The following is a 20,464-nucleotide window of genomic DNA, read 5'->3' on the forward strand; positions in this document are numbered from 1 at the left end:
GCTGTCTGTGCTGCAACAACTATAATGATTATTATTTATTTTTTTTTTTTTTAATGATGAACTTTTAAAGTAATCCAGATCGCTGTGAGCGTCTGCTCTTCGGTTCGGCGGTGTCTCGGCTGTGCTCGGGTGACTCCGTGAATAACAGCCTCTCCTCCATTTTGCATAGTTCCGCGCGTGTGTCGAAGGCTCCTCTGCTTCTGCGATCAGTATCACACCGTGAAGAACGTTTTCCCTGCAATGGACGGGTAAGACTGCGTTGTTTACAGAATAAGTGAAAATATGCCATTTGAGAGTATCTCGAGATCATTTGAAGCGGTTAGTCGCAATCTTTAGCGTTCTGACAAGGCCGACACGCAAACCGGTGATGCATCAGCCAATATTGGCTAATAATAACAAATGCGCGCTAGCTCCACAGATCATATTTTACCGCTAAAATATACAATATGTATGCACAGAAAATCAAAAAACAGCATTCTTTGTGAGTTAATATCAATATATAAAGTGTTTCGTGTTATATGTACAACAGGGACATGTAAGGTATTTAGCTCCGCGGCTAACGGTACTGCTGTTGCGCGTGCGGGCGCGTCCGATTCCCTTTGTTTGAATGTAACGGTCACTCGCTCCATCCGCGAGCTGAATACATTTGTCGTTACTGAATATTACTTTATTACGCTCAATTAATTTTGTGGGAGCTCTATTAGGCTTATTATAATATAACAATACTACTGTCCGCGTTAAATTGTTTTGTTGTACTATTGTACTGTAATATGTGTAACTGAGAAATTAGTGTACCGATGGCATTATGTGTTCAGGTGTGGCATCGATGTGTACGTTATGTGATTTAACGTTAGTGAAACTGTAACATATAAAGCGGCCCAAAATTGATCGTCATTTTTCTGTTTTCTCCTTTCAGCATTGCAAGCGATGTTGCAGTTGGTGTGAAGGTAAGCGGGTTTTGCCTTTCTTGTCTTAATTTTGCGAAATGTATCAAAACAAACCCGAGAGAGTAAACCCGCAGAGGCCCATATTATCTCTGATTTATCTGTAATGTAAATAATGGAAACAAATAACAGCTATATGAGTTTATACTACATTTTAATCATTTGAATGATTTACTGAATTTGCAGTGTACATCTGTGTCTTTCTAGAGAAGCTCAGATGAATTGCTGTCTGGCAGTCTGTACAACAGTCCAAACTCATCAGTCACTGGTAAGAGAAATATGGACATCAGCTATTGTGTAAAAAACAATAGGCAAAGTTTGGCATTTGCAAAGTTCTACACACCCAGACACTTAAAGCTGCAGTCTGGAACTTTTTTTTGATTAAAAATGATCCAAAATCAATTTTTGAGCAAGTACATAACCAGCCAGTGTTCAAAACTGTCTCCTTACCTTAGCCCGAATCACAACAGTAAGCTTGTAATAATGTTTTATAATAAATCGATACTGGTGGATTTACGCGGGAAATTCGAGCATGCAGCAGTTCGTCTTTGCGTCATTACGTCACATCTGTAAATAGAAAGAAAGGAATCTCTGCATATAGGATGCTGCTGGTAGCGGATCATTTATAGCTTTTCTCACAGCAGCTGATTTATTGTAATGCTTTTTTTCTCAGTTGGTCAGAACAAAAGTGGCAGACATGTTACTTGTTGAGATGACATTTTCTGATATGGTGACTGACAGCAAACATTAGATTCATCTGCGCTGAGGAGCTGTGCCGATGCATGTAAATATGATAATTCTGCATAGAACTGCAATTGCAGGTTTCAAACAGAGATGGCGATGAAGAGGCAAATTTTACGGACAGCAGCTTTAAGTGTCTAGAACATAGTGCCATTTTAAAGCAATAAGCCCCAAGAAGCTGTGGTTTACTGCTATTTTAGAACAACTAAACTCCCCTAATCTGTTCTAAAATTAGTGTAAACCATGGGGCTTATTGCTTTTATAAAATGTTTACATATACTTGGCAAGGTTTTGTAAAATATACATACAGCAACAAAAATGTAATGATTTATTGATAACAAATAATAATTCTTCCACCAAATAAAATAGTTCTTCAGCAAACATTTAGCAACACATAGTTTAGCAACACTCTGATGCGGTGGTGCAGTAATACTAATGTAATACGGTCACAGGTGTGTTTAATAGAGTGTTTTATAAACAAATTACATCTAAATCTATTCTGCAGAATTCCACCATTTTTTTAGTTCTTTCCAGCACTGGAAATGTGCAAAAAAAAAGAAAGAAAAAATTGCATGTTCCATTTTTATCTGCTGATAACTGAAAATTGTACTTTATGTTTTAACCCTTTCTACTGGTATGGCCATTAACTTATACCACTCACTTGATAAAAGAAAGAAAAAAAGTGTCATTTAAAATCTTAGAATCTGGGGCCAGACTGGCAAAAATCTTCTTAGGCAAGAGCTGGAGGTACTTGTAGAGGAAATTGGCGCAAGAAAGTTTTCCTTAGCTGCTTTTCCACTGTCGGGCCAGTGCGAGCCAGGGTTAACAACGTGCGGGGCAGGGCCAGTAGACCTCGAGCCACGTGGCCAAAGTCAAGCAGCGTTTCCATTGTCCACTGTTTCCACGTATCTCCCATCTCACTATAATGTTATCCTTTCAGCCAGAGCAACAGAGGAAGCTCACGGATAAAAGGAGTTATGAGTTATACGAGTAAACCAGAGGATATGTCATGCGGATGCAGAAGTCTGGTATCAACAAAGGCACAGGGAAAACACAGATGAATCATAAAACCAAATAATAATATAAATATTTATGTTTTTTTTTTTCAAGCGGTCCCTGGTATTTTCCATAATCATATGTGTATTTATTATGGCAATGGTTAGCATAAGTACCCAATAGCATCGCATATTTCTATTTAAACAATGATCCGAATCCCCATTGGAATGTGATTGGATGTTTTTTCAAACATTCGCTGGTGCCTGAAAGTGTGTTTTGAGCTGAAAATTGTTTAAAATGTGTCAAATGAGGTTAGCTGGTAGCCTGAAATGAAAACAAACTCCGCCTTTGTCCATAACCACTCCTCAAGCCCCAGTTGGCCCACTTTGGACCAAGGTATTCAGTGGGCCAAAAACCCCTTGCCATTGGCCCCGAGGAGGCACGTTCAAGCCCCGGAAGTGACAGTGGAAATGTGACTGGCCCTGGCACGTACTAGCATGCTCGCTTTTGGCCTGGCAGTGGAAACGTGGCTCTTGGGAGGTTGGATAACTGTATCATGGCCCAGTGTAAGCGGCATGCATGGGAAAGAGTGGCAGAGGCTGTTTCAGCAGTGGACAACTCCGTTAGGAGCGTTGCTGGGTTGAAAAAAAATTATACAAGTAAATTGTAGTATTCTAGTATATATGTAGTATTGAAGTATTCTATATTATTAGTTGCAAGTTTTATAATCTTGTAATGTTTAATATTTGAAACAACCCAATAAATTTAGTAGAGTTCATATCAATTCTATTACAGATAATTAGATGGAGCGCAAAGAAATGAACACAGCAAGAACTTAAGATGAACGTGAGATGCAATGTTGTACTTCTAAAACTACTTTTCACTTGACATGCTGCCTTCAAAACTTGATGCACATGGTGTGAGATGCTGAAAAACAGCAAGGTGTAGCAAAATGGCCAATAGCATTTACCTGACACACATACATAGATAACATAACACCGACTGTTACGTAACAGTCGGGGTATACGCCCCCAATATTTGCATATGCCAGCCCATGTTCCCAACATTATGAAAGGCATTAGACAAGGGCAGCCAGTATTAACATCTGGAGCAGCACAGCTGAATCATCAGACTAGGTAAGCAAGCAAGAACAATAGCGAAAAATGGCAGATGGAGCAATAATAACTGTCATGATCCATGATATCATGATATTTTTAGTGATATTTGTAAACTGTGTTTCTAAATGTTTCGTTAGCATGTTGTTAATTTACTGTTAAATGTGGTTAAAGTTACCATCGTTTCTTACTGTATTCACGGAGACAAGAGCCGTCGCTATTTTCATTTTTAAACACTTACAGTCTGTATAATTCATAAACACAACTTCATTCTTTATAAATCTCTCCAACAGTGTAGCATTAGCCGTTAGCCACGGAGCACAGCCTCAAATTCATTCAGAATCAATGTAAACAATATAACAGTATACAATACTCACATAATCCGCCGCATGCATGCCGCATGCATGGCGAACACTTTGTAAAGATCCATTTGAGGGTTTTATTAGCTGTGTAAATTTTGTTTATGCACTGTTTAAGGCAAGCGCGAGCTCCGTGGGTGGGGAGTGTCAGCATTTAAAGGAGCCGCACAGCATAAATCGGCTCATATTTAATGATGCCCCAAAATAGGCAATTAAAAAAAATCTATAGGGTATTTTGAGCTGAAACTTCACAGACACATTTAGGGGACACCTTAGACTTATATTACATCGATGGCACCTTTAAGTCATAAACAGATGTGACCATTTCACCACATTTTCACTTATTCATGAAATATAAACAGAATGTGAAAAATGTCACATGTCACACAGATGATCATGATTAAAACAAGCTAAAATTCTCTATTTTTTGATAATTTGGCAAATAATATATAGTTTAAATGGTCTTTTTTATTAAATGTCATATAAACCTGATAAAACCATATAAAAGCCAGCTTTTGGAATACAGCTGTATTTCTGATTTATTTGACAGCTAATGGAGGTGACAGTAAGAAACTGAGGGTGGAGGACAGCATGGATAGCCCACCGTCTAGAGTCATTCATATTCGGAAACTCCCCAATGAGGTTTCCGAGACTGAGGTCATCGCACTGGGTTTGCCCTTTGGAAAGGTCACTAATATCCTGATGCTTAAAGGCAAAAATCAGGTATGTGTTGAGTGGTGGTGGTGAGGAACATTAAACCCAGCACCTGTTGAGAGAGATCTTCTGAAATTCAATTTAGTGCTTAAAATGGCTTGTTAGAAGCTGTCAAATTGAATGAACATAGTTTTTGCTCAGCCTATTTCTTCATTTTGAACACTTTCCCACAATTAGGCATTTTTGGAGCTGGGAACAGAGGAAGCAGCTGTTACCATGGTGAACTACTACACAGCTGTTACACCTCAAGTGCGTAATGTCCCAGTGTTCATTCAGTACTCCAACCACAAAGAGCTCAAGACTGACAGTGCGCTCAACCAGGTTAGAATTCACACTCCTCCTCGTTTTAATGTTTCATAACTCCAATATATATGAGCAACGAAAGTGTGTAACTGGCATTGCTCCAGTCCTAAACTGTTCCCTTTGCTTTTCTTCTGAAGCGAGCTCAGGCCGTGCTGCAGGCGGTGTCGGCGGTCCAGGAGGGCGGCTCTCCAAGCTCGGACACGGCCGGCGAGAGTGTGTTAACACCTGCCCCCAGCCCAGTACTGCGAATAATCATCGACAACATGTTCTACCCAGTCACCCTGGACGTCCTCCAACAGGTCACTGCCCACAGCAGGCATCCATCTGGAATAAACTGCAGTTAAAAAAACAAGCCAAATGTATTTTTACACTCTCATGCCTCCGAATTAACACGACTTTGCACTGATCTCTCTTAGATTTTCTCCAAGTTTGGGACCGTCATGAAGATAATCACATTCACCAAAAATAATCAGTTCCAGGCTCTTCTGCAGTTCAGTGACCCAGTAAATGCCCAGCAGGCCAAACTGGTGAGTGGACGAAGAGGAGGATTGAAACCACCGCAAACTCCATAAATGTGTAATGATGTGCCAAAGCACTGTTATGAGATTTTTAATGTGATGGTTATGGCCACAGGCAAATTATGATCCAGTCATATGTTGGTTTAGTACCTTTCTTTCATTTATGTGATGAAATGACTGCAGTTGTCATTACTTGTAGAGGAGCGTTTTTATTACTTTTAGCCAGGGCCCTACATTATGCACTGGATGTAATTATTCTTATCCTTCTTCACCCTTGTCATAGAATAACAAACGTGGTGCACTGTCTCGCTCTCATCCTCCATCTCTCTTGTTCGCTTTCTTTCATTAAAGTCTTTGGATGGCCAGAACATATACAACTCTTGCTGCACTTTGCGCATCGACTTCTCCAAGCTGGTCAACCTGAACGTAAAATACAACAACGACAAAAGCCGGGATTACACCCGGCCCGAGCTGCCCGCAGGAGATGGCCAACCTCCCGTGGACCCGTCTGTGGCCGCCGCGCTCAGCAAAGATTCCACCTCCCTGCTCGGTATGTTAGAAAACGCTCTCATGTGTGCCTCTGACGCAAACGTTGTTCAATCACACCTTTAAGACCCATCTTCCCTGTCATTCTCTGACATGCATCATCATCTCCTGTCTGCATAGCTTTAGTTTCAGAGCAGGGTAGAGGTGTGAATGCTTCCCCTCTATTGTGATTCATGAGAGATTTCTAGTTCTTTGTGGAAAATGGGTCAATGGTGCCTGAAATGCAATCCCGTCTAATTGATGTGCCATTCAAACACGTTGCTTTACGTTTTTGCCGCTTCCACGGCCCCCAGTCTGTGTTTGATCCCGTAAGACTTTGACTGTACACGTTCTCCTTAGGTACTCCCTCTGGAATGGTAACTTCCTACTCTAGTGGTGGAGGGTTTCCATCTTCTCTAGGTACCTATGCTTCCATTTACTTTCCTTTTTCCTTTTGATTTTCTAACCCTACTTGAATGCGCTCTTCCCTCTGAAGGACAGGGACTTTTCCAGTGCTGTCAGAATTGGCAGGGCTTTCATGTTGAAACCACCCCAACCATTTGTCCTGACTTGACATGCAAGATTCATAAACAGTGTCGCTATTTGTCAAAGCATAAATATGAAGCTGCAACAATAAGCCCTTCCATTCTGCATTATGGGCCTGACGTAATAGATTGACACACACTAATTAGGGGCCCGTATTTCAGACAGACTGGCAATCCAAACTGCCAAACACAAGTTCCCTTTAGCTAAAGCAGAGCGGCCTATTGAGCGGCTAACTACAGCAAGCAGAAGGGGCCCAAAAAGCAATTTCGTTTTCGGATATTGCTCCAGAGAGCCAGTCTGTGTGAAATCGGTTCAGATAGCGATCTGCCTAGCGGCAGATATTGACTCTGGGATGTGGGTTTGCCTGAGGTGTGTGGTGGTGTTGGCTGGATAACTAGATGTGCTTGGTGCGTTGGGTGCAGACAGTTAGAATGCATGGCCATAGGGCAGATCTGGCTGAGATGCTGAGCCGTCGGCTCTTCCTGGTTATGTGGGCTGACATGGTCCTTCCTCTCTTTTTCTTTCTCTCTGTAGGGGCCATCAGCCCTCTGAGTGCGGCGGCGGCGGCGGCGGCAGCTGCAGGGAGGGTAGCGCTGTCTGGACATTCGGGACCTGGTGGAGTGCTCCTGGTCAGCAACCTCAACGATGAGGTCAGTACACCTCCACAGAACACACACTCACACACAAACACAAACATATCCCTGCTCTCTCTGTTCACAGTCTTCTCATTGTGTCAATCAGGTCACCAGTACACTTTATGTCTCAGGTTGTATATGTTCAGTCCTCATCTGTTTAAGATCATATTTTAGTTCAAGGGGCCTCAACATCACCTTCATGACATTTAGCAGCAGAGCAGTGTTAACACACTTAAAACGTTGCTTTGTTGCAAGATTACATCACAAAAAATGAGGGATTCTTGGTGATGTCATAACAGCATTTTTAAAACTGGTTAATTTGAAAATATTTTTCTCTTTGGTACTAGGGCTGGGTGAAAATACAGATTTTTCACATTAATCTTGTTTATCAATTGAAAGATCCAATATCAGTTTTTAAAACCCCAAGATACTTTCAGTGCATTCTTATTTTCAGTGCATAAGTGAAAAAGGTTACATCAACAGCTGACCAAAAAATATGCGCTGTCAGTGTTTTATTATACTTGTTCAAAATCTTGCAACATAATGTTGCACTATATTCGCTTTTATTAACCTGTAATGGCTCAAATATTACAAATTATACAAATGTGAAAATTAGTTTACCTAAAAAATTGAAAATTTCATCATTTACTCGCCATCATGCCATTCCAAACCCATAAGACATTTGTTCATTTTCAGAACACAAATGAAGACGTTTAATATTCTCTCATCATGTAGCATCATGCTTTGTTTCTTGTAAATGCACATTTGCCAGTATTTTGAGTTGACAGTAGCTTTAGCTCTAGGTGCAGATGTAAGTTTATTTTCATTAGCAAAAACATTAACATCTGTAAAAGTTGTAACCTCATTTTTATAGGGTAAAATCAAAATATTCTGACTGGGTTAGAACTCTGATTAAAATTGGTCTTCCATAGTATCATAACCACAGGTAAAACCAAAAAGTAACTATATGGTTTATATGTTTGTTATAATAGTCTAAACACATTTAGTCTAAATACAAATGCAAAAAAAAAAAAGTCTTAATAACAAAAAACTAATTATATTCCATTACTTCAATTCATGTCTACATTTATAATAATGTAATAAAATTCATCATGATTTCCCCATATTTCTGCCACAATACCATTTTTACAGTTAGTGTTACTTCAGTAAATCCATGGTAAATGTGGTCATTTGTAGGTTAAAGGCATTCCGCTTTTGGCTCATTTACTGTTTAATGTTTCTTATACTGAAATCTCAAACAGAAATGTTGATCAGTAATGGCACCAATTTAACCTCTAACAAAATCTAGTCGCACCTGCAAGAAAAAAGGTTGCAAAATATGATCGTTTAATCGCAGTTTAGAGCCCTGCTCTGTTTATTTTTGTCTGTCTATTGAAAGTCAATGCAACCAAAACTTCACACATCAAAAAATGAATAAAGAGACCATAAAAGTAACTCCTATTAACAGAGCGGTGTAATCCAAGTCTGAATTCCAGCCTTGAGATGATGAACGGATTTCATTTAGTCCTTTATTCACATTTAAACATTCAGCACACATACACCTCATTGGTTCTTGAGCTTCAGTGTTTTCCATATTTGATGAGCTCCATGTATGCACGCTGATCAGTGTTTATATGCGAGTAAAACCACACATTAAAACGACATGAGGGTGAGTTAATGATAACAATTTTCATTTTAGGGTGAACTATACCTTTAAATGAAGTGATCTTGTAGTGTGTTCATCACTGTGCACCTTATGGAAAAATATCGGTGCCAAAACCCAGCCTTATTAAATGCATCATCAGGGCTTCCTTTATCCCAAAAACACTGTAATCACATTCCCATGTTGACTTTGCTCTCTAGCTGGATGTTTTGAAGCTGATTTCAAAGTCATTTCAGTCTCTTTTCTAATGTGCATTAGATTCAGAATGATGTATTCAGTCACACACTATAAACACTGAGCAGGTAACTTGTCTTGACATGAAATCAGATTGACCTGTGTCTCATTTCCATCCTCAGTGTATTTTATGTTCAATGTTATTTCAGTATATTTGCAGTTGGTAGTGAATTGATAGTGAGTAGCAATGAATTGAAACCTGTAGCTCTTTTTTCTCTATTGTGACATTTATATTTGCAGAAATATACTGAAAGCATTCTCAGTAAGGTTTTCGTCAAAATGGAGGGTCTCTCTGCAGTCTCTCCTCTGTGCAAATTTTGATCACTGTCTCTCCTCTCTCTTTATCTCTCCCCCTCTCCCCTCTCTCTGGCTCTCTCTCTCTCTCCCTCGCACCTTTTCACGAGCGCTCTGTCTGGAAGTAATATCTAACTGTCTTTTCTCTCTAAGCTGTATCTCTCTCTTCCTCTCCTGATGCTCCACTGCTTCTCTCTAAGCTATTCAAAGTTGGTATGAAATGTGGTAGCCCCACCCGCCTCTCTCATTTCTCTCACACTCTCTCTCACTATGATTTCTCTGTCTTTTTGAAGTGTCCCAGTAATTTCCCCATCATGGTTTTTGTTTTCCCAAACACTTGTGGGTTTGTGGAGTTTTCAACATGACGTGCTCTCTATTGATGCCATAACTCTGCAAGGTGGTTTTCATGCCTACCCGCTGCATGGCCCCTCCCTTTTACAGCCATAGGCTGCTGCTGTTTAGTTTGGTTATTGTTTCTTAACGCTTTCTCATACCAAAGCCTTCCACTTGCTCTGCATGCTTTGTCCTCCTCCTCTCAGCGTTTCTGTGCTGCAGTTAGCCTGAGTAAATGTGCCCTGCCCACGTTCGGTCTTGGGTGACTACGTTTGGCACTGTTAAACATAGTCGGGGGAAGCAAAAGAAAAAGAGAACCCTGCCATTTTCTGACCAAACTCCTGCATTTCCTATGTACTGACCTGTATATTATTTTTGTCCCCCCCCCCCTTCCAACTTTTTTTTTTTTGTGTTTTTTTTTTTTTTTTTTTTTTTTTCTCCTTTTATCCCATGCTGCTTCCAACCCCTCCTTTTCCTTCTCCTCTCCTTTTCTGACTCCTCTGTGATTGGTTGGCCCTTTCTCTCCTGCAATCCTGTCTCCCCGCCCTCCACCCATTCATGCTTTGTGCCTGAACCAAAACAAATGTTCCTCCTCGGACCGACTTGCCCCAATTAACTGCCTTGACCCATGCTCCATGACCACCTCACCATTCTACGGGAAACCACCCTCCGTTATGGATGATCTGTTCATCTCCGCTCTACCTCGACTCTTCTCTCTTCCTGTCTTACGCTGCTTGCTCTTCTCTCCTTCTAAAGATGGTTACGCCCCAAAGTCTGTTTACCCTCTTCGGTATGTTATCGTTAGCAATCTACCTCTTTTTGTTTATCTATTGTTAATTTCATTTCAGTTGTTTTTTCTCTTTCATTTATCATTTTAAGGGTTAGTTAATAATCTGGCACTAGTGTATCAACAGTTTCCTAGTTTTCCAGTTTAATTTTAGTTCTATTATGCCAAATTTCAAATGAAATAATGGTTTATTTTTTTTGGTTTTTGTTTTTCCTTGGCTTTCGAAGCCTCTGTCTCTATCTTGCTCTATCTGTCTCTCTTCATGTACAGCTTATATTAATGCATGGTTGATTATTTTGCATGTAGGCTTTTTGATTTTAACTTTGCCATATCACATGAGCTTGTTTTTGGAGGGCGTATCAAAGTATGTTGTGTCTGTTAGAAAAACTGTTTTGGACTCTTTGGTGTAGATAATTTGGAAGATTTGTACCATCATCTTCACCTTTCATGTCAGAACCGGAGCTTCTGAAGCACTAACTTGTCCTTCCTGGTTCACTCCTCTCCTCCTCCCTCCTTCCCTCCCTCTTCCATCTGCCTCTCGCTTAACCGAAGGTGTCTACGGTGACGTGCAGCGCGTGAAGATCCTTTATAATAAGAAGGACAGTGCTCTAATCCAGATGTCTGATGGGAACCAAGCCCAGTTAGGTAAGCTGATGCACTGTTTTTTTTTGTGATTAACACCGTGTAATGTTTTTATTTCATGGCGCACATCCGTGTCTTCGTGATCTAGCCATGAGCCATCTGAACGGGCAGAAGATGTATGGCAAGATCATTCGCGTGACCCTCTCTAAGCACCAGACAGTACAGCTGCCTAGGGAGGGTTTAGATGATCAGGGCCTAACCAAGGACTTCACCAGTTCTCCACTACATCGCTTCAAGAAGCCTGGGTCCAAGAACTTCCAGAACATCTTCCCCCCTTCCGCTACACTTCATCTCTCTAACATACCGTGAGTATGCAGGAGAACGTTGTCTTCCTAAACAATACTTTGATAACATTAGTGAAAATCATAAGAAGAACTGCAATTTAAGCGGCTGTGCAGACTTGTACAGTCCTAATGAATGGGAGTGGTGATTTTTCTGTAGGTTTTGTCATTTTATTAAAACATTATTCTGGCATCATAAATCTTTGACCAACTGCTGACCATCTTTTTCAATTAATCCCTTGCAGTGTGTTTCAGTTCAAGTCTGAGATTAAAATGTGGCTACCAAGGAAAATTTGTTTTCCTTTTTTATTGGTTCATGCATCATAATAACATTTTACCATTTACTCTGAGGAAATGCTAATAACTGCTTGTTTCCCCTCCAGTGAGAATGTGACAGAGGAGGATTTACGACTGCTCTTCTCTAACTCCGGCGGTACAGTGAAAGCGTTCAAGTTTTTCCAGTAAGAACCCTCCGCATACCATTTCTCAGCTGTTTTTGTGTTCATGCATAGTCTTCGCTTTGACCGTTGTGCTCATTTGTTCTTCTAGAGATCGCAAAATGGCTCTGCTGCAGATGTCCACGGTGGAGGAGGCGATTCAGGCACTCATCGACCTTCACAACTACGACATGGGCCGTGGTCACCGCCTGAGAGTGTCCTTCTCAAAGTCCACCATCTGAGGATTCCCTGGTGCTATGTCACCTTTCCTTTCGCCCCCAGGAGCCTCAAGTCGAAGTCATTTTTACCAGTCATTCCTTAACACCATATCAAAAACTTCAATGAGAATGGCCCTTAAAGGAACACTCGCTCTGTATCTGCTCCTGCTATTGTTTGTCTGGCCAGCTGTTATTCTATTTTAGGATGGATTGACAAAAATGTGCCTTACTTAGCAAAATAGCGTCATCCTTTTGCTCCCGTCGTTCAGATCATAGAGGTTTAGGCACATTATGTGTGATGATTTGTAACCTTTACAATCACCTTGCTTTGTTGTTTTGAAGGGTTTTAAAAGTGATAGTTTATTTAGCTCTTGTGTCCTCACCATGTCATATTTTTTAAAAAATAATTTTCAAGCTTTGAAAGCTAGTCGGCTTGCTTTGATTCAAAAGTAAAAGCTTTTTTTTTTTTATGGTCTATTGAATTGAATCTGAACACAAGTAATTGAATTTGATGGAATATACTCCAAGTTGTAAATTATTTTGTGCATTTGTTTTATTTTAGTTTGTAGTGTTTTTTTTTTTTTTTTTCTTTGATCAGGCATCCAAGGTACTTTTTGTGATTGAAACCTGTGGTAAACAAAACAATGACAGTGGGGAGCATAGTGTGTGACGTATAGTACCTGCTTTGATATTTCTCAATCACTTTTGCTTCAGTGAATTCTGTTACCCATTTTTAGAAGAAAATCAGAGCATGTGCTGATGGATCTCAGCAGTTGCATGTGTCAGATTGACCATGTTTGATGTTGTGATGTCACATTAATGTAGGGACTGTTGGGACCAAAGTAAATGTGCCTTTAGTCTTACTTTATTCTGCATTGTACAAATGTTTGTTTTTCAACCTCTGGAATATTTTTATCAATGGAGAAAAAAAAAAAAAAAAAAAAATCAAACTTTTCAACAGACATCACTCATAAATGATCCTTAATTGTCTGTGATTGTAATTGTGTGAGAATCACTCACTGATTATATTGAAAAATGACATTTTTGTGGTTTAGGTTATGGAAGGGGGAGGGGGGCGTTCTGTACATTTTCTACATGAATTGAGTTTTTACATCTTTAGGAATGTAAAGTTCAGTATAGAAGTGGCACAATTAAAAGTTCATTTTTCTACCAAGCTTGTGCTCGACGGTCCCTGTGTGGTGTAGTGCTTTTATCCTGTAGCATGCTGAATAAACTCTTCTCGCTCTGCATTCACCTCTGCCTCTCTGCTGTCTCTTCCTCTTCCTCTACTGTCCTCTGTATCTCACTTAGCTCATTTTCTCTGATGCTCTCTGTTTATGGTTGAGAAAAAACTCTCTTGCCTCAGTATAAAAATATTGGAAATATTTTCGGTTTCACAGACAAGGCTTAAGCTGGTCCCAGACTAAAATGTATGTATGAGCTGTTTTGACTGTCAGTGCCATTGTTTTGTCTCAAGATGCACATCAGTAATGTTTTAAGGCACGTTTAAAGAAAGCTACATGAATATCCTAATTGAACTAAGGCCTAATCTTAGCTTAATTCAAGCCCTGTCTGTGATACCAGGCCCAAAACTGCAATCTTCAACTTTATTTGCAGTAAGAATCTGTAACTTTGCCAACCTGTTGTCATCATGTGTGCTCTGACATTCTCTATTTCTTCATGCTTATCTCCAAATCTCTGTCCACTTTTGACTTCACATGTCCAAACTGCATATCTGTGCTCATAATCTAGTATCTGTGAGAGTAGGGTGTTTGGGTTTCAGATTGATACCTGTGTTTTGCATGTAGCTCAATGGAAAAAAGGTGATTGCAGTATCCAGCCTTTCAACATATGGCTGATTGTGCATTGAAGCAATTGGTTGTCGGGTGGAGAAAGGACAATCAACTGGCACCGATTTGAGCTGGGCGTAAAGTACAAAAAATTGCAGCTTGCACCATTTTTGTGAACTGGTATAAACACTAAAAGAATGCAGTGCTAGTATCCTTCTGGGAGAGTGTTTCTTTTTTGTTAAGCATGCCGTCTTTTTATAGAAATAGAGAAGCTTTCATAGAGTACAATGCCTTTCCCACAGTCGAACATGAAGGAGATTAAGCGTTATGGGGTTGTGTTGCCTCTAGGATTGGGTTCTTAACATCATGAAATCTGAATATTTTTGATTTTGCAACGTAGAGCAGTGCGATAACGCTGTTTCCGGCAAATGTCATGGGCCTTCTTAAAACATTAATTTCACACAAAATTGAACATTTTGTCATCACTTTCTCTCTCTCAGGTTGTTCCAAACCTGTTTAAATTTCTTTGTTCTGCTGTACACAAGGGAAGATATTTGGAAGAATGTTTGTAACCAAGCAGAGTAAATGATAGAATTTTCATTTTTGGGTGAACTATCCCTTTAAGCCAAAAATAAATAGGAATGTGTCTACACCAGTGGTTCTCAACCTTTTTGACTCAAAGGCCCCTTTTTGTCCAGCACAGTATTCAAAGGCCTTCCCGGCCTTTTTATAATTTTATAATAATATTAATTAATGAATTAAAATACATGCCCCCTGGTTGAGAACCACTGGTTTAGACAAAATGCTGTATTGAACTGAAGAGGCCCATTATAAACATTTTGCCATTTGCTTTCATTTACTAGCTCAAAAGCCTTCAAAATGAAGACTGAATATGTTAATTTCATCTTTTTTGCAATAATAAATACTTGTTAAAGTTATAGCCTACTTGTTCAAGTGCAAGGGTGTCAATATTGTTGGCCACCACTGCTCCTAACCATATTGGAGTATTTGCTAATTTAAATTTTTTAAGTAAAAAAATGTGCTCTTTCGAATGTGCTAATTGAACCTAACCAGCCTGCTCTGCAGCTCAGTCTTTTTCCTAAAGCTTTGGGATCTTGTTATTGTGTTGTGAATATTCTGGATGTCAAAGCTCCCCTGAGCAATTCAAACCCACTCTGCTCATTGTGTTGTTGCAAGGCCATCTGTAACTCTCCACGTTGCCTTTAATACTGTTCATGCCTGGAGAAAAGAACTGCTGTTTCTCTCTGCTCTGAGAAAAGTCTGCCATGAACAATCTTTTTCTTAGAAAACAAGCTGTATAGCCCAATACAGGTCAGTTCAAATACCAACAAGGCAGAAAAACTCCTAGCATTATTTGACTTGCCAATTATTCTGTTTTCCTTCAACAACTGATATAATTGTGGCATAATTGTGGAAGACTATATTGAGACTTCATGCAGTGCTAAATAGGAGTCTTCAGTTGTACTGTGACAGAACGCCCATCACATGCCCAGTCTGGTTCAGAGCAGTTTCTCCACTGTAAGTACAGAAATAGTGTCATTGTTTTGCCCTTCCTTAGTATTTGTAGGTCAAAATGATTTCCCAAGGAAATTAAATATTTAGGAGAGACAAGTATGATCATTCCACTGTCTTTACTTTGGGAAATTGGCATTGGTATTAGAGGTTGCACTGGGTTTGAATTATTAAACAGCTCTCTGATACTCAGCAGATTTAATTAGCATAGCGTAATTATGACCCAAATGTCAACAGACTCCATGGTTCTCCATATATTAAATATATATCAAACCGATCTCCATATATTACTCTATTTTTCCTTTAATCACTTCCTGTAATGTGTGTCAGTTTGACAATCACGCTCTTTCTTCAAGGTTTGTATATCCGCTAATGTGAATTGGGGCATATACCAGCTGTGAAGTTCAGGAAGCAGAATAACCTTTGACAAAAACCTCCTGCTCTTAAATTGTTCACTCAAGAAGGAAAATTCTGTCTAATCCTTAAATTATTCCAAACCTGTTTGGATTTATTCAATGGAACACAAGTTGTGAATATTTTTGAAGAATATCTTGGCCACTATTTTGAACCCAGCTAAAGGGGTGGTCACACTACACTTTTTGTTCCATTGACTTTCATTTAGGCTATACGCATACGAATTCTGGAGACCAGAAACAGAAGCTCGTGCGAAGAAGTTTCGCATATCAGCACGTTTCAAAGATGTTGTGCAGTGTTGTGACCTATTTCCAAGTGAAACGGAATATTGAAAAGAGGGCAGGGTTTTACTTTTGCGATCCTCCTTTCCATCTCTCCCTCATAGCAGACACTAACTGTTGGAGGGGAGTGGTTTAAGCGTTTTAAAGATCACCACGACAAATCATTTTTTTCTGTGTATTAACTTGAACGGATTATTTGTTCACCACAAGTAATATGTGCTTACAAAGTAAATAGGGTTAATTTTGATTTCATGATAACTTTAAAGGGTTAGTTGACCCAAAAATTCCGTTCCACACCTGTAAAACCTTCGTTAATCTTCGAAAGATATTTTAGTTGAAATCCAATGGCTCCGTGAGGCCTGCATAGGGAGCAATGACATTTCCTCTCTCAAGATCCATAAAGGTACTAAAAAGACATCTAAATCAGTTCAGGTGAGCACAGTGGTTCAATATTAATATCATAAAGCGACGAGAATATTTTTGGTGAGCCAAAAAAACCCCAAAATAACGATATAGTGATGGCCGATTTCAAAACACTGCTTCAGGAAGCATCGGCGCACAGATGAATCAGTGTGTCGAATCAGCGTGTCGAATCAGCTGTTCGGAGCGCCAAAGTCACATGATTTCAGCAGTTTGGCGGTTTGACACGCGATCCAAATCATGATTCCATACGCTGATTCATTTATGCTCCTATGCTCCGATGCTTCCTGAAGCAGTGTTTTGAAATCGGCCATCACTAAATAAATCGTTATTTTGTTTTTTTTTGGCACACCAAAAATATTCGCGTCGCTTTATAATATTAATATTGAACCACTGTACTCACATGAACTGATTTAGATATGTTTTTAGTACCTTTATGGATCTTGAGAGAGGAAATGTCATTGCTCCCTATGAAGGCCTCACGGAGCCATCGGATTTCAACTAAAATATCTTAATTTGTGTTCCGAAAATTAACGAAGGTCTTACGGGTGTGGAACGGCATGAGGGTAAGTAATAAATGACAGAATTTTCAAATGTTCGCCTTGCAAGTGCTTCACCATTCCGCCTTCCGTATTCTTCAAAAAGCTTACGCTGAATGTCCTACACCTTCCCTATTTAACTTATGGAACGAACGCGGCGCCAGTTCCGTTTTTTCCGTAAGTAGAATAGGGAAGGCGTATGACATACAGTGTAAGCTTTTTGAAGAATACGGAAGGCGGAATGGCGAAGCACTTGCAAGGTGAACATTTGTGTTTATAAAGCATATACATTTGTATTTTTTTAGAAAATGACAGATGGTTTCTCTAGATAAGACCCTTATTCCTCGTCTGGTATCGTTTAAAGCCCTTTGAAGCTGCACTGAAACTGTAATTTTGACCTTCAGCCGTCTGGAGGCCATATGAAGTCCACTATAAGGAGAATAATCCTGGAATGTTTTCATCAAAAAACTTAATTTCTTTTCGACTGAAGAAAGAAGGACATGGACATCTTGGATGACATGGGGGTGAGTAAATTATCAGGAAATCTTTATTTGAAAGTGGACTAATCCTTTAAGGTGTATTCTACTTGAAGCGGCGCTGTGCAGACTGATTGGTGTATCAAAGTACTGCAGCACAAAATTCAAGTTTGGTGAACTCTGACCAGCAAATTCATATCACGTGTGACCAGATGTGTGACCAATAGAAAATCAATAAGCCATGGCTTGACCTCCTGGCTGAATTAAAAGAATGCATATTTTTGCAGTAAAGTGGAGTAGATTGTATATTTTTACTTTTTGGATTCATTATTATTTGTTATAGGCTATGTTGAATTCCCAGATAGCACGTACATCTCTAAGATATGGGTTTAAATGATTAAATGTAAATGTAACATAATTGGAATGTAAATTTAAAATAATTGTTCCCTTAACATTTTTACTTAACACAGAGAATGTTTTTTTCTCATTCCACCGCGCTGTTTCCGTTGTTTTTCTATGTAAACATGCACTACGGGGTTGTCGCTCGATCACATATTGACTTTTGCAGCTTCTCACACGTGACAAGGCGTTCCAAAAACGCAGCGCTCAAGTTCAAAGAAGTTCAAACCTAAAAAAAAAATTGCATCCCACTGCCCTGTTTTTAAACGCAAAAACGCTGTAGAAGTTAGTCAACCCGAGACATGTGCTCATGGGTTATGGCAAATTTTGCAATGTCTGATTCTTCAAAGAATCATTCTATTGAATCGCTTTATCTTTTTTACAAAGCTATTCTAAATGATTTGTTTATGAATTGAAGTGATACGGTTTTCAAGTTCACGTAATGATTCACTCCATTCATGCTATCCTGTGGCTTCAGAAGCTTCAAATTTAGTGCAAATTGACTTTTTTTTACAAAAGTTTCCGTCCCCATTTATCACAACTACATGGGGAAAAAAGCAAACATTACAAAAAAAATTCCTTCATTTTCAACAGAAGAAAGAAAGTCATAAAAATTCAGAACGGCAGGAGGTAAATGGTGACAGAATTTAAATTTTTGGGTGAACTCTTTAGAGCAGCTTTTGTTAGCATGTTGTGTACATAGGGTGAACGCTAATGTTCTTAATGTTTTCGGTTCGTGACAGGAACACAGTTTGATTATGATAGAACAGCTCTGTCAGCGAGTACGGAACATGGTATCACCTGCAGGAGATTCACATCTTAGCTCAGGGAATGTGAACGTCTGGCCTCCAAAATGACATCTTTTTACCCACGCTGACATAGAGCTGTAAAAATAAGGAGCGTGGAAAATGTGTACAGGACGTTTATTCACAGATTAAAGTTGAATCTTCTAGATCACGAAATGAGAAAGCGATTTCCCAAATCAAATGGGCTTTTATCTATATGCAAATGACATGATGGCCTTCTTGAATTTATTTTTAATGACTCAAGAAGAGGTTGGCTGTAAGATGCCAGAGCATTCGCAATGGACGAGAGCTCACCACTGTGAATCTTTCAATTTCTCTATTCAGGTCATTGTATTATACCACAGAGACAAAGCGGTGTTTTATGCTTATTGAAACAAAGACTGGCTTGATTGGCCAGAAGCCTGTCTTTGTAGGTCAGGCTGAACTTTAGATAACTTAAAAACTAATTTAAGAGAAGGTTAGGTAGATTTGGTTTGTGAGGTATGATATAAATGATATACAGACATCTTAACCACCCACACTGATGCATGAAGAAAAGGAGAAATGCTTGGTGGACTATTATTCATTCTACGTGACTTCAGCTTATATTCAGGCAGTGGATAGTATTGTTATGCTGTGCACACAGAACAGCAGACATTGTTTATCATCTTATTTTTGTATTTTACTTTTGGTACAGGAACTGGTTCTTGTGAAAGGATTGTTACACTAAAGGGAATAACCAGAACATCTGTCATGTTCCACAAAGTAACAGCTGTAATAACAGTAACTAGCAACCAGTAGCCTACAGACACATGTTTAAGACATATGGGTGATTCTGTATTTAGAGATGCATTTGACATCAACCAAAAGTAAAATGTTCTCAATAAGTATTTATTCAGTGTTCAGTGATTAAGCAGCAACATTTGTTCATTCATATATTTTACAGGACACAGTTTGTGAACTGTTACAAAGAAAGTGTGTGCTATTATGAAGTTTAAAGGGATAGTTTTCACAAAATGAAAATTCTGTCATCATTTACTCTCCCTCATGTTGGTCCAAACTTGTATGAGCTTCTTTCTTCTGTTGAACACAAAAGAATATTGGTAACCAGACTGCTGACAGTGGCCATTGACTTCCATAGTATTTTTTTCTACTATGAAAGTCAATGGCTCCCATCAACTGTTTGATTACCAACATTCTATCAAATATTTTCTTGTGTTCAACAGAAGAAAGAAACTCATACAGGTTTGAAACAACTTAAGGGTAAGTGATGACAGAATCTTTTTAAAGAGTCTTGTCTCTATTGACTATGTCGGAATTGCGATTTTCATAAATGTAACGTGCAATATGCTCATTGAAAACAATAACATGTATTGACATTAATCTGCTTTGTGGATAAATTTCATACTCGAGATATATCATGCAGAATTCCAACCTGTGTTCACACACACAACACTTGCAAGGTCAGAAGAGGGATTTACATCTGCATTTACACTACTAGTCAAAAGTTTTTGAATGGTTAGATTTGTTAAAGATGCCCTA

General features: G+C 39.2%; 1 protein-coding gene across 4 annotated transcripts; it reads left to right on the forward strand.

Moving 5' to 3' along the window:
* The first annotated feature begins 95 nt into the window (after positions 1-95).
* Positions 96-13,539, forward strand: ptbp2b (polypyrimidine tract binding protein 2b). 4 transcript variants are annotated; one of them, XM_048163120.1, is made up of 15 exons: positions 96-248; positions 917-947; positions 1,152-1,212; positions 4,706-4,878; positions 5,047-5,190; positions 5,310-5,471; positions 5,589-5,699; positions 6,042-6,240; positions 6,576-6,635; positions 7,296-7,411; positions 10,677-10,710; positions 11,260-11,352; positions 11,438-11,654; positions 12,014-12,091; positions 12,180-13,539. In XM_048163120.1, the coding sequence occupies exons 1-15, from the start codon at positions 241-243 to the stop codon at positions 12,307-12,309; spliced, it is 1,617 nt and encodes a 538-aa protein (XP_048019077.1). In that variant the 5' UTR covers positions 96-240; the 3' UTR covers positions 12,310-13,539. The 4 variants fall into 4 exon arrangements, with proteins under 4 accessions (XP_048019077.1, XP_048019078.1, XP_048019080.1 ...); XM_048163123.1 differs by having other exon boundaries at positions 134-248; positions 1,131-1,212; XM_048163122.1 differs by lacking the exon at positions 96-248 and adding an exon at positions 616-815.
* The last annotated feature ends 6,925 nt before the right edge of the window (positions 13,540-20,464 follow it).

Source organism: Megalobrama amblycephala, linkage group LG17 (genome assembly GCF_018812025.1).
Source record: "Megalobrama amblycephala isolate DHTTF-2021 linkage group LG17, ASM1881202v1, whole genome shotgun sequence".
NCBI lineage: Eukaryota > Metazoa > Chordata > Actinopteri > Cypriniformes > Xenocyprididae > Megalobrama > Megalobrama amblycephala.

What these genes read in the sequence shown, in the direction of transcription:
- ptbp2b (XM_048163120.1), top strand. An exon ending in TCCAAACTCATCAGTCACTG is followed by an intron (nt 1,213 to 4,705) that starts GTAAGAGAAATA and finishes TTTATTTGACAG; the next exon opens with CTAATGGAGGTGACAGTAAG. An exon ending in TGCTTAAAGGCAAAAATCAG is followed by an intron (nt 4,879 to 5,046) that starts GTATGTGTTGAG and finishes TCCCACAATTAG; the next exon opens with GCATTTTTGGAGCTGGGAAC.